We start from the raw sequence: 14707 nt of genomic DNA, 5'->3' as shown, positions 1-14707 counted from the left end.
GCCTGGTGGCCAGGGTCAAGGCATACTCTTCGATTATATCGGTGGCGGCCTGGCGCCCGCACTCCCTCAGGGTGATGCACCTCCCGGAACCTGCACTGCAGGCAGGAGACATCGGGAGGTGACAGGGAGGCATGCCGGAGGCGTGGCCATGACGTCACCTGAGAGGTTCGCCGTCGTTGGCTTGACCGCCCACGTGACGTGGCCATGACAAAGCCGTCGCTCCAGAAAAGTCGAATTCTTGGATCTGCTTGAAATTCGTGCGCTTGGCCGCCTTGTTCGCCGCACACTCGGTGCGCGCTCATAGGAAAACTTGTATTTGTTTTTGCTGCGCACGGCATTGTGCGCTCTGCAGTCTTAGGTATAATCACGGCCTTATCAACATCAAAGCCCATCCCTATTCCAGACAGCAAGCAGGGCCAACCAACAACCCCTGCTCAACTGCTGGGCTCCAGAAATGTCCCTCTGACCAGGCTACAGACATTAACCTTTAAACCAATTATTAAAAAGTGCGTATACTTGTCTAGTTTGTTTGAAAATGTTGTCGATCACATATTAAACCTAACAAACATGCAAACTAGTTTGTTTTGGTCCTACAAGGCACTGACATACTGAGGCTATTTATGAGGAAGTCTCCCTGAATTTTAGGTGAACATTTATCATTTTTCTGCTGTCTCTGAAAATATTTACCTTCAAAATACAAATCAATAGAAGTTAAAAAAATTTAAAAAAAAACTACATTTGAATCCCAAATGTCCCGGAAGTAAAGCTTTCAATTGTTGGCCAGTATGGGCACGGGCTCCTTAACTGATGAGTTGCTAAAGGTGTTAACGCACCACATAATGAGTGGTAAGGCTTGTCCAGTTCAATTTGTTTGTGTTTTTTGTTTTCATTCCCTGTATTAGGGAGGAACCAGTCGGGTTGAGAAGAAGGAGCCTGAGCCGCCACTCAGACTGTTCCAAGTCAGGGGAACAGACGAATTCAACACAAAGGCCATTGAGGTCCCAGCCCGAGCCTCTTCTCTTAACTCCAATGATGTCTTTGTGCTAAAGACTGATTCTGTGTGCTACTTATGGTGCGGAAAGGTACTGCTCGAGCCTGTCAGTGTGTGAACATACTGAACATTTTCTTATAAGCACCTCGTTGTAAATAAATTGGGAAAAATGTGTAATTGAAAAAAAAAAAAAAAAAGTATACTAACGGCAAGGTTTTTTTGAACACAGGTGTTGCTGGGTCATAAGCCCTTAATTAAGGTTACAATAAACTCAGTACCCCCTTCTTCACTCTGGGGCAAATCAGAATGATTCCTGTAGATGTTTTATTTATTTATTATTTATTTATAAAATGTTTTACCAGGAGGTAATACATTGAGAGTTACCTCTCATTTTGAAGTATGTCCCGGGCACAGAGTTATAACAATACATGGTTACATTAAATGAACAGAGGTTATACAGTCAATTCACAGACATTTCATGGACAGATATAGTTGGAAAATTGGCTACAGGGGATAAAAGGGCTTGGTGAGTTTCAGATTGGAATAGAGCAGCTTTAACATCCCCAAACATCAGCGAACGGCAGCAAACGACTCACACCCTTTGGCTGCCCTTGGGCTGCGCCAAAGGCTGTCCGCCTTTGGGGCGACGCAGATGTAGACTGATTTAATTGTAGAATTAATTGTCTATTTCCCCGCACGTTGAAATCTCATTCTTTTCAAGGTGATTGGTCCTTGAAAATTGTGGGGTATAATAATGTTGCCACTGCCTTGGCATAGAAAAAGTCAATACTATTTACAAAAAAATCCTTAAACATGGCAGAAAGGTAAAAAGCATCAGTTTATTTGAACATTCAGTTTATATGTAAATTTAGGTGAAATAATAGCGTTTGTGAAATTCAGGGGGGAGATCCCAGGGGATGAAGGGACCACAAGACAAAGCTGGGACACAGGAAAGGAAATCAGAGGAAATGCTCTAAGTTTAATAATTCAACAAAAATGTGGAGATTTCTGTGATGAGAACAATGCTGCCTGTTGTATTTCTGGTGCTGCTTGTGACCTCTTTTATACACTATGTACAGAATAAAAGGGTCATTTTACATATGAAAAAGATAAGTTCACCAGTGGTATCTTAGGAATGTTGAGCTGGAATATATTACAAGTACAATTAGTGTGAACAAAAAATAAGGAATAAAAAAGATTATATCCCTCTATTTGGAACATAGGGGGGAGGGATGGGTTAGCTTGCACCAAAGTTTACTTGCTATACTTCATCTGGCATTGGGAGTGCCCCTGTATATCTCTATTCTATAGATAAAATTAGTGGACAGAATGCCACAAAACTTACTGATCATAGTAAAAAAAAAAAAAAAACAGTGGGTGTTTCTCTTAGACACCACATGCAAAAGGTTCAACATTCCTTCTTTTTATTGTAACTTAAATTTTTATTGAAGTTATTCGGGGGGGGGGGGGTACAGAAATCATAAGGGTGGGGGAGGGGGGTCCGTTCTTATTGCATACATCACACGACATGGGTTACATATATGACATAGCTGTAATCACATATCAGGCCTTTTCCCTGGGGCGCTCAGAATTTAGTGGGTTGAGTTTGTCTCTTGGCACCGTGTAGTGTGGGGTCTTATAGTGGTCTAGCCACAAATCGGGCCTGGGACATAGCATTCCTTCTTTAAAGGGGACCCTTATTAAATAAAGGAAGTGGAAGTCTGTTAGAAAGGAAGAAAAATAAAGTGCAGGTAACATATTACTTCAGTCGTGGGCCACGTCCAGTCCTCAAGGGCCACCACCAGGTCAGGATTCCAGGATATCCCTGCTTCAGCGCAGGTGGCTCAATCAGTGGTTCAGTCGAAGACTGTGCTGAAGCAGGGATATCCTGAAATCCTGACCTCTAGGTGGCCCTTACGGACTGGACTTGGCCCCTCCTGCCCTGCTGCATACTTATTGGTGACCAGATGTGATACACGTTTGCATATAATGCAATGCCCCCTTCGTACGCGTTCTCATCATGAATCTGTGATCTCTTCCCATAAAGGGCTGCAGCGGCGATGAGCGAGAAATGGCCAAGACCGTGTCCAACATTATCTCCAAGCAAGACAAGCAGACCATCCTGGAGGGTCAGGAGCCAGCGGAATTCTGGGTAGCCCTAGGAGGGAAAGCACCGTATGCCAGTGAAAAAAGGTAAGTCTATGTTCAAAGACCACAGGATGGTAAATGTTATTGTTAAGATAATACAATTAAGGTAGCTAGGCTCGATTTTTGGACTTGGACCACTATTTTGTTTACAGTATGTCTAAATACAGGAACGTTATATCTTTCTAATAACCTGGGTCCCGTGCCACATCCAGTTTGGTATTGACGGTGTACTGTTGATCCGGATTCCTCTCTCTACTTCCAGCTTTATTACTACCTCTCTCTCCTTTTCTCTCCCTTCTCTCCTCTTTTTGCAAAACCTCAAAATGGCGGCCCTGAGGGAGGGGATCCCACCTTATTATATTGCATCTGAATACAAAATGGCGGCCCTGAGGGAGAGAACACCACCTTATTATATAGCATCTGAATACAAAATGGCGGCCCTGAGGGAGGGGATACCACCTTATTGTATAGCATCTGAATACAAAATGGTGCGACTTTGGGTTATTTGCATACAACATTTACATATAGCAGGGAATTGTGTAGCCAGAAAACATAATTAAACGCTGTGCCCATTTTGGACATGTTTAATAAACAAGCCCAATAGTGACTAGTGACTCACAACCAAACGTTGAATTTCTTGCATTTGACTTTGCGCATTTGAATTATGCATATCCACAACCTGTAACGTTAAAATAGGAATCATTTAGACAGATATAAACAATATTGATATTCAACTATTTACCTGATTAGAAATGAGAACTTTCTGTTATTACTTTTGTGTTTACAACCAGCCCGCCTGCTGAGTCCCGTTCCTGTATTAAGCAGGAATCTATTAAATAATCCAAGCGAAGGAAGTCTCCTAATGATCTTCACCATGGCAACCCCCATTTGAAACCCTATTCTCAGAATTATAATTACAATCTATAATTTTTTTCCTTATCAAGAGGTTATCTGATCCAAAAACTAAATTAGATATAATGTGCAACATACAGGACACCTACAGTACAAGCTCATATTGAACCCCCATATATATTTAGGCACTGTACCGTGTATAAGTTTCACTGGATGTGCACTGAGCTCTGTCTGTGTTTCATGTTCTGTCTCTGGTTTTAAATAGATATAATGTGTAACCAATATAGCTACAGGCTAGTATTTAACAGGTAAGTCTTCGAGCTTTCATTATAAAGTGTATTTTAAATGAACAGTTTACAGTTCTGGGTCTTACATCTGGGAGGTGATTTCTCGCAGCTGAGTCAGTATCACACAAGGCAAACGTTCAATCAAATCCTCATCTACTAAGATAATTATCTCTCCTGATGATCTATAGTAGAGAAACTACTGTGTGTGTGTGTGTGTATGTAAATATGTTGTTAAATATATATTTATATATAGTCCATAAGGAGAGGCACTCTAGCGGAGGTAGAACAGTTGATGAGTCTCACATATTCAGGGCTTAATTCATGTAGTATAGATAACAAAAAATGGTGTATAGGTACTCCACTTTAGCAAATAGGTGTTTATTGATCCAACGTTTTGGTTCACTAAGGATTTTTTTTCATGGATCAATAAACACTTATTTGCTAAAGTGGAGTGCCTATACACCTTACGTACCTACATACATACATACATACATACATACATAAGTACGTACGTATGTACATACAGTACATACATACGTGTGTACGTACATACGTACATACGTACATAGATGCATAATACATATGTACATACATAATACATACGTACGTACGTGCGTACCTACATACATACATAAATACCTACATACATACGTACGTACATACGTATGTACATAATACATGCACCTCCCTGAGGAAGGGACCATGAGATGGCCCAGAAACATTGGATACATTTGGATATGGATTAAATACCCTGTTTTTCATCTTCCTGCATCCATATGTGATTACGGGCGGAATCCATTGTTCGAGCACATTTCTCTTTAGGCCCATTGGAAGCTTCCCTTAAAGATAAACTTGTTTCTTTCAAATGCGCTCCATCTCATCTTTGTTCATCCATAGAGTTCCCATAGAGTTGCCATCCATTGATACCTGCTGGCAAAAAGGTAGACATCATTTTTAACCTTTTCTAGTTCTATTCCATGACTTTTGATGTTTGGGAAGTTGAACAAAACTAACAATGTTGTCTGCAAATCATAGGTGACTGAAGTATTCACCATTGCTTTTTACTCCTTTTTCTTCCCAATTTACCTTCTTGAACAAGTAAGCTCTGGTGAAAGGGTGCCTGCTGTCGCACACCTTTGCTGATCCATATCTTGGTTGTGTCTTCGTGTAACCGAATGGTTTATGTGGAATTCTCATAAATGTTCTTTATATCAGTGTACGCTTCTTTAACATTGTGTCTTCTTAATGCATATGAAACTGCTGATGCAGAGATAGAATCAAATGCTTATTTGTAATCTACAAATCCTAAAATGAGTGTTAAATCATATTAATTACTTAGAGAAATCCCTACTACTGTAGCTTGGATCTGGTCCAGTTTGTTGTATCCACTGCGAAACCTTGCTTCTCTAGGCTGAGTATGGTCTGTTACATCCATTTAGTGAGTACAGTACCTTGTTAAAAAATCTTATGATTGGAAGTAGACTGTTTAGTGTGTGGTTTCAGGGGTCTTTTTTGTCTCTTTTCTTATGGATGGGGATAACTACATTATGGCTTTGCTCTACTGTTCTGAAATTCTCCTGTTTCTCTTGCATAGAGCACTGCGAGGATTTTCTCAACTTCTTTCTCAGCTTCCTTCAAGATTTCTGTAGTTATTCAATGTTACCCTGGGATCATTCCATCCTTCATGGATTTTATTTCTTTTGTTACTTCTTCTGGAAGGACTCATAGTGCACCAATTTCTCGTAAAGTGATCCATTCTCTTTGTGACAAGTGCACAGGTAGAAAGGATTGTAACTGGGTGCTCTTGTGTGGGATTGGAGTGTATAAATAATAAAGTGCTTATTAAGTAATAGTGATAGTGAATTAAACAACTATTGGTACACCGTGATAATAAAATATAATTGTGCAAAACCTCAATAGCACAGTACAGTATATATCACCAAATGTGTGAACAAAGTGTAAAGCAGCTCATTAACCCTTTAATGACCTTTCCTTAGTCCAAACTGATGCAATTTCTTACAAATAAGGGGAAGATGGGTGTTCACGTGAAGAATATGTAAAAACAGATAAAAAATGCACAATAGTGAAGCCAATATGGGTGACTTCAAAAGTGTTATAAACAGGGTAAGTGTTACACTCACAAACTCCCTCTATATAGATGGCATGGCAGAGACCCAGTCTCTCTGTGACTGGAGCACGACATAATGCAACTTCGTGGATAGCCAGAAATAAAGCCAATTTCTCCAGTGTTCCTCAAAAAAAGGGGAGACTCTCAATTGTATAGTATAGTATGTCTATACTTATAATGTGGAATCACATAACAGGTAACAGGTGTGCACTCACATTATGCACAAAGGAAATGCGCATATCAATGTAAGAAGATTCCCTGGTCACTCAGCTAGTCCAAGTCCTATCTGTGCTCCTTCCTGGTTCCCGCGTCACTTCCGTTGTCGTCAGCTGTGTGGGCGGAAAGATGAAGCAGTAGCGAAACGCATTGAATCGTTTGCGTCCTGAGATTTGGATGACCTGGAGTACTGGCAACAGGAGATACCCTGCCCAGCTTCTTCCGTCCACACAGCTGAAGTCACTGGAAGTGACGCGGGAACCTCCTACTTAAGTGCCAGCTGTTTCTACATGTTTTTGTGAGTGTCCCTTCCCATTGTGTGTTTGTGTGTGTGTGTGTGTGTGTGTGTGTGTGTGTGTGTGTGTGTGTAGTCTCTAATTCCTTTCTCGTTGTCTGGTCTTCTCAGATTCCAGGAGGCTGTGGTACGGTACAAGCCCCGTTTGTTTGAATGCTCCAATCAGACAGGTCGCTTCATCATGACCGAAGTTATGGACTTCGCCCAGAGCGACCTTGATGAGGATGATGTTATGTTACTGGACACCTGGGAAGAGGTCAGTGAACAAAACGATTGAAGACCCAGTCGTACATGTGTAATACTGTATGTTATGTGGGGCTGCACCAATTTAAACCATTAAATGACATTCATGTAAAATGTTTAACGCACACTTTCATGATGTTTGACGCTTAAGTTAAAATCCTCCCACCACCATTCACAAAAAAGAAAAGAAGTCATAACATAAACTGTTGATCAATTTCTTCTTCTTTTTCTTTTTTTTTAAAGTTGTACATTTTGCCTTTTTTACATGTTTACTATGTCATTGTAGTCAGTGGTTACCATGGTAACCTCCATAGTTTTAATGTTTGTGGATGGCGGTGGCCATTTTAATTTCCCTGGGAGGCAAATTGTACCTCCAGAATGCAAGTACAGAATTGTAGAAGTGTGGCATTGCTAAATACAGCAAAGGACGTCACAGAGTAAAAGAAAGAAAACATTTATTTATAGTGAGTAGAGGGGATTGCTGCTATAATTCTGTCCAATCACCTCCCCTCTCTGACAGCTGCTCTCACATTCAGTGTGGATGAGAACTCATAGCTGATTGGCTGGAAAACTCGGCAGGGTGCAAAAAGTTCCAGGGCATTACTGAATGGATAATGCCTGGAATTTTGACCAATCAGAGAGCAGGGATTTCAATAATACCCGGACTTTCTAACAGTTTAGCTTATAATAATGCTTAAACGTAACCTTAAAATAATATATGTTAACACTTTCACTGACAAAGCACTAAGTAACACATTGCAAAGTAAAAGGGTCTTGTTTGTTTAAGAGAAGAGTCTCCACTTCTCCCCTCATATCACAGATGTGGAGAACACACAGATATACTCTTGCTGATTTTTCTTCCTCACAGAAAATTGGTTCTCAGTTGGCTGGATCCATCTTTTCTTCTGTGTCGTGATGACCTTGTCAAATTACATTGTTTTAATATTCCGGATTTTTCGATGTGTAAAAACTCACTCATGTGCACTGGTCCGGCTAAATACTGATGTTATCTGAAGACATTGTACATGAATGTATTACCTTGTAACTGTCTAACACCATATGAGAATGTCTCACGTTTTTCTGAGTTGCAGTAGGATCTGCTCACTTGCTGCGCCATTTATCAGTATATCCAAAGAGCACCAAAAAACTGTAACATTTACAGCACGTTCTTTTTCTTGCACGCTTTGCGCTGTTGCCAGAACATTGTGTGTGCCACCATTGTGCAGTGCTGAAGGAGTCTGCACTGCATTGTGGCCCCTTTTGCACTGAGGGGCTAATTCCCCTTTAGCCCCAATTTGCCTGAACTCAGGGGTTCTCAACTCCATTCCTCAAAGCAAGACCCCACCCCCACCCCCAACAGGTTGGGTGTTCAGCAAATCCCTGCTTCTGCACGGGTCAAAGACTGAGCCTCTGCTTGAGCCACCTGTGCTGAAGCAGGGATATCCCAAACACCTGACCTGTTGGGGGGATCTTGAGGACTAGAGTTGAGAACCCCTGTCTTAACTGTTTCACTGACAGAGGTGTTATGTTGCTCTCCCCTCTCGCCCCGAAAGAGATTAAACCAGACATCAGTGTGCCAAATGCCAAGTGCAAATTACACAAACAGCCATGTTTTCGGGTCCTTTGTGCTTGTGAATTGATGAATCACATCGTGCGCTCTGCCTTAATTTCCCCTTTAGGTTTTCCTTTGGATCGGTAAGTCAGCCAATGAGTATGAGAAGAACGAAGCCATTAACTCGGCGAAGGAATATCTTAGGGCGCATCCAGCCGGGCGGGACTCAGCAACACCAATATTAATGGTGAAGCAGGGACACGAGCCTCCTACCTTCACCGGCTGGTTCAGTGCCTGGGACTCGCACAAATGGAGTGTAAGTTACTATTTATTTATTTATAAAAATGTTTTACCAGGAAGTAATACATGGAGAGTTACCTCTCATTCTCAACCCTGCAGTGCGGTGTCTATTTCACTGGAGTGCGGTGGTGTATTTATCTATCTTTTATTTTGCCGTTTGATGGGTGCACTAGTCATATAGTGGGTGGATACATAATCGGAGTGCCTGTTATCAAGCTTTTGTGTGTGTGTGTGTGTGTGTGTGTGTGTGTGTGTGTGTGTGTGTGTGTGTGTGTGTGTGTGTGTGTGTGTGTGTGTGTGTGTGTGTGTGTAAATATATATATATTTATTTATATATATATATATTTTTTTTAATACACATATAAATGTTAAAACACTTTTTTCTTCTTTAGTCTGATTTGTCTTATGAAGACATGAAGAAGAACTTGGGAGATGTCTCTGCCATATCGCAGATAAGTGTGGTGAGTTAATGTTTTGTTGTGTTCCCTTTTCCAAGCTCAAAAAGAGAACAGAAAGATAATCCGTTTAAATCTGAGTCCAATCCACTGGATTGCAAACTCTCCCAGGCAGGGCCCTCATTGCCCTCTGTACCTGTTTGTGCATGGGTGTTCTTAGGCCTCCTCCCCAGTGCTCGCGAACAAGAGACGGCCCTCTATGGGTGCAGTGCGCGCGCATGCGCTAAGCGAGATGGCGCAACCACATTTTCAAAACACGAGATCGATGGCCGCGTCACGGCGGCGGTTCAGCCAATGAGGGCGAACCATCCGTGTGCCGTCACGGCCACGCTCCCGCGAGCAATCTGAAGTTTCACTGATTGCTGCAGAAACGGGTGCACGCGCCGCTAGTCGCTCCATCGCGTGCGCGCACTGACTGGGGCCGAAGCCTTATTTGTATGTCATTCTGTTTATGTCATAACTCTGTACCCCCGCGGTATCCTTGGTGCTTTACAAATAAACAATGATAATAATAATAATAATTGCAGATATCAGTGGGGTGACAGGGCCATATGAAAGCAGTTGCCTCACTTGAACAAAAAAAATTTATTTTAATTTTAATTGGATAGAATTCATAATACAAGATGTATCCAAATAAATGAAAGCAGAGCAAGGCATGTAAGTAAACATCGTGGTATTCGTTATATTGACTTGTGTACTTTGCAAGCTATAGCACGTGGCACTAGAAATGAATCTAGTCACCCACAAGCCAGTTACAGCAATATGTATTGTGTGCCCAAAATAATACAAGTGTTCTTTTTGTTTTTTTCTTTTTTTTAGGACATGCAGAACACAAACTTAAACAAAAAGAGTACAAACAAGCCTAATGTCCCAGTGAGTACAGAAAAGGTCAACAGCGCATCAGTGTATCAGCCTCATAGCAATGGAAACCAGCAATATAGCAACGGCAGCCCGGCAAACAGCAACGGCAGTCCGGCAAACAGCAGTGGCAGCCCGGCAAACAGCAGTGGCAGCCCGGCAAACAGCAACAGCAGCCCGGCAAACAGCAACCAGGCAAACAGCAATGGCAGCCAAATCCAGAGCCAAGGCAAACACCATGCAGCACCTCTGCCAGAGAGTAAAGGGGATAAAAGCTTTGACATAGCCCTGCTTATGAACAAGACTACTGAGGACTTACCTGATGGGGTGGACCCTTCCCAAAAGGAGGTGAGCAGACATGTATATTTACAAGCAATACTCAGCACCATGGTATTTAGGTAACAGAAGGTACCTATGATTGGTGATAAAATCCACTTAGTAAATATTAAATTGGTGAATTTAATGTATGCAGCCACCCCTTGCAGCTCAGCGGAGCGGCTGTGCTTTGCTTTTGCTTCCTGCGGGAGGAGTTCCTGCATCCCTTGCAGCTCAGCGGAGCGGCTGTGCTTTGCTTTTGCTTCCTGCGGGAGGAGTTCCTGCATCCCTTGCAGCTCAGCGGAGCGGCTGTGCTTTGCTTTTGCTTCCTGCGGGAGGAGTTCCTGCATCCCTTGCAGCTCAGCGGAGCGGCTGACATGGCGCTGGTACTGCAGAGTGAGAATGGAATACAGAGAGTAGGATCTGTTTTCTTTAGAGCTGATTTCAGGCAATGGTCATTCTACTGTCCTACAGATGCAGCGGCTGTTATTCGAACATTTCACGCGGTGTATACCTCGGAATACCCACGTCATGGCGCGTGATTTCTTCCAACCGTACCGCCTTAAGACGCGAGTGCAGAAAATGGCATTTTAGTGCTGTGGCTGTTAAACACCTGAAATTGACACAGTCGCACAGTGCTGTACACATTACAATTCATTCATTTCTGCCACGGGTACGCGAAGAATTGCACCCAAACAGAATCCATGAAATTCAAACAAAACAACCGCGATAAACACGTGTGCCTGGGGCGATTGGCGGCGTTAAAGCCGCGTGGAGTACAGCAGAGCACACGAAAACGGCTCCGTGAAATGTTCAAATAACGGCCGCTGCATCTGTACTAACATAAACACTATAATTATTACTAGCTGAATCCAGTGTAACATAGGCTGATCTAGGAGACCTGAAAGGTTATTAATGAAACATTACTCTTTGTTTTCACCCCTCTCGGTAATGCCTTGCTGTCTCTTGTCCCCCCCTTCCCTACCTTACTCTCTCCTCCATCATGCCCTGCTCCTCTTTGCACTCTCTTGTCTCCCCTATTTGCATTCCCTGCCTTAGGCCTCGGCATAAGCGCTGACTCGTTCTGAGGCGCGCTGCTGCTCGGCACTGAGCCCCTGCAGCGTAATGAGAGCGGCTTTAGCAGGGGCTCGCGCACGCTTGCGGAAGCGTGTGTCTCACAGAGTCTTGAGATTTCCCTGCTTGCCAGAGCACAGGGCCGGTCACGTGAGCGGTTCGCCCAATGAGGGCGAACCAGCTCCGTGACGTCACTGGCCCGCCCCCGTCCCGCCCCCTGACGGCGCGCTGTGTAAGGCCAGGGAAAGCACCGCTTTCCCTGAGCCTCAGCGCGCCTCAGCACTGTTAAAGGCACTATGTCCCAGGCCTTACGGTGTCTGCTCCTCGCTGTGCCCACTACACTCCCTCCTCTCCTACTTATCTCATCTGTCTCCTCCTCTCCTTTCTGTCTCTGTTTCCTCCTCCTACTGACCTTGCTGTCTCTCCTCCCCTCTCTTTGTACTCCCTCCTGCCCGATGTGCACACTGTTCTCCATTCCCTCCTCCTCATCCGTCTGTCTTCTTTTCTCCTTGCTGTCTCTCTCCATTTCCTCCTCTCCTTGCTGTCTCTCTATCTCCTCTCCTTGCTGTCTCTCTCTCTGTCTCCGCTTCTCCTTCCTGTTTCTCTCCGTTTACTTCGCTCTCTAGCTACTCCCCTTGCTGCCTCTCTCTCTCTCTGTCTCCCCTTCTCCTCGCTGTCTCTTTTCTGTCTCTGTCTATTTAGATTATTACTCCAGTTTCCATCACACAGCAATCGTTACCTCATCTTTTATAATAAGAGAGCTCTTAAACCTGATAATTACTTGTAACTGGCTTCTGGTGACTAATACAACTCATACTACAGGGTTATGTACTAAAGTATACCAGTCACAAAATTGAGATACCGCCTGTGCAAAGACACTGTACCAGATTTATCACAGGGGAAAACTTCAACTGCTTCCCCTGGGATTCCTTTTGTTTCAATAATAATAATAATAATAATAATAACTTTATTTCATATAGCACTTTTCTCTCAATGGGACTCAAAGTCCTTCACAATGACAGTATAGTGCGTGGTACACAGCATTGTTACAGACACACTCCCTGCCCAGGTGACCTTACAATCTATGATTTCTGGTGCCTGAGGCACAGGGAGAAGTAACTTGCCCAAGGTCACATGGTGCCGACTCCAAGAATTGAACCAGACTCTCCTGCTTCAAACTCAGTGCCATGGTTTAGAGTCGGTGTCTTTACTCACTGAGCTGCTTCTTCTCCCCGAATGTGTGGTTTTGTGTACTGGTTCTGTCCCACGTTTGCAGGAATAGACACCCAAATCTGAACTAGAAGTGATTATTGTGGAACCCAATGCAGAGATAATAAAGTGACCAGATTCACTGTTCTGTTCACTAATGTCTCCAAATCACTTTCTCCCTTCCTCCCTTTCACAGATGTTCCTGTCTGATGCAGATTTTGTTAACCTTATGGGGATGCCCAAAAACCAGTTCCGCCAGTTGCCCAAGTGGAAGCAGCAAACGCTGAAAAAGCAGTACGGCCTGTTTTAAAGAAACCCCTTCCCCACGTCAGCCTACAGGAACCGTCCAACAAGAAATCATTATTATATGGGCTGGCTTGTAGTTTTGCAGGGCTCGGTGCAGGGGCTTTTCAGAGGCATCTTACCTGGCACGGCATCTCCTCCTCAGACATCGCCGCATTATGATGTTGTGGCGTCACATGATGTCATGACGCCATGTGACATCACGTTGTCATGGCAATGCGCCGCCATGCTGACAGGACGCTGTAGGAGGAGATCCCAGGAGATGCCACCGGACCAGGTAAGAGATACTTACAGAGGCCCCGCGCTCTGCGCCAACAATCAGCTTAATTGAAGAGCGTGGGACCCCTGTAAGCGCTGAGACCGACGCAGCGACACCGATGGAATCGCCATCAAGCCGGCCCTGATTATTATTGTACATTCTTATTGAGCTTCATATCTTTGGATGTGCACAAAATCATGGCTATGCTTCAGCGATGGAGAACCCTGAAACTTACTGCACTTTTGAAGTTAAACAAATATAATAAATGTATTGATTTGTTAGAGGCTAGAGGCGAGTTCTTCACAGATATGTCATTGTAGTCTACGGAGCTTTGGAGACTTCACATGGCTACAACGCTCTTTACACTACAGTTACAATCTATGAAGAACTCCCTTATTTGATCTATTAAATAGTATCCCAATCATTGACATAATTACATAGAATAGTGATTATCCTCCACGTGTTCTGTTACAGTTTTGCCAACTTTTCTACAACTACATGTTTTTTTTGCCAATGAAATAATGGCATCATTAGAAGTTAGACTAAGGAAGTTGCCAAACAATGGTGGTCAATGTTATTTTGTAGAAATTTATGAATATATATATATATATATATACTGTATTTGACATGACAATATAAATGGTAAGAAGAATAAAACATTTGGTTTATGGGTATATGACAAATAATACTAATGTGCCATGGGCATGGTTGGAGTTTTTAAGGTGGCCTGTCTGGGGGAAACATGACTACATGTACTTCTATGTTAATGACACGGTGTGATCAAATAAAACTAATTCTGAATGGAGGTGTTGGTTTTTCTTTGTCTTATAGCAGCTCTTTATATCCTGTGCAGGTGCAAACACACGTACATATTATTAAACTGTTATGGATAGTGAAGAGAAGAGACACAGCCCTTGTAGACTGGTCGTGTTCCATACGTACTGTAGGGCAGTAAATCCATTGCATCCTTCCTTTCCCAGAAGCTTGGTTTACCTTATGCTTGTGTCATTTCAATGAAACTTCTCCGTTTGCCCCTCAGCCCTTTCACTGTAAAGCTCTCCTATGTGTCTTCCGCTCTTAGTTTTTAACATCGCCCCCCGAACTACTGTAGCTCCTCTGAAAATCACGTCTCTACCATTCCTTATTGTATACCTGCACAGTGTGGGGAAGTCTGCATTACGTCTTCGCCTCACCCCGACAAAGACCGTATAAATCTACTGGA

At 43.1% G+C, this 14707-nt stretch overlaps 1 protein-coding gene across 1 annotated transcript in view; it reads left to right on the top strand.

The window, feature by feature from the left end:
- VILL (villin like) overlaps positions 1-14290 on the top strand; it is an 85693-nt gene extending 71403 nt beyond the window's left edge. Inside the window, exons 14-20 of the mRNA XM_075587945.1 lie at positions 903-1082; positions 3039-3184; positions 7029-7173; positions 8840-9028; positions 9405-9473; positions 10287-10673; positions 13120-14290. Of these exons, the coding sequence (XP_075444060.1) occupies positions 903-1082; positions 3039-3184; positions 7029-7173; positions 8840-9028; positions 9405-9473; positions 10287-10673; positions 13120-13233 (1230 nt within the window). The 3' untranslated portion in view covers positions 13234-14290. The remainder of the gene's footprint in view (positions 1-902; positions 1083-3038; positions 3185-7028; positions 7174-8839; positions 9029-9404; positions 9474-10286; positions 10674-13119) is intronic.
- Positions 14291-14707: the final 417 nt, after the last annotated feature.

The sequence above is a fragment of the Ascaphus truei genome, chromosome 2 (genome assembly GCF_040206685.1).
Source record: "Ascaphus truei isolate aAscTru1 chromosome 2, aAscTru1.hap1, whole genome shotgun sequence".
NCBI lineage: Eukaryota > Metazoa > Chordata > Amphibia > Anura > Ascaphidae > Ascaphus > Ascaphus truei.
This window is presented reverse-complemented; position numbering and strand designations above follow the sequence as displayed.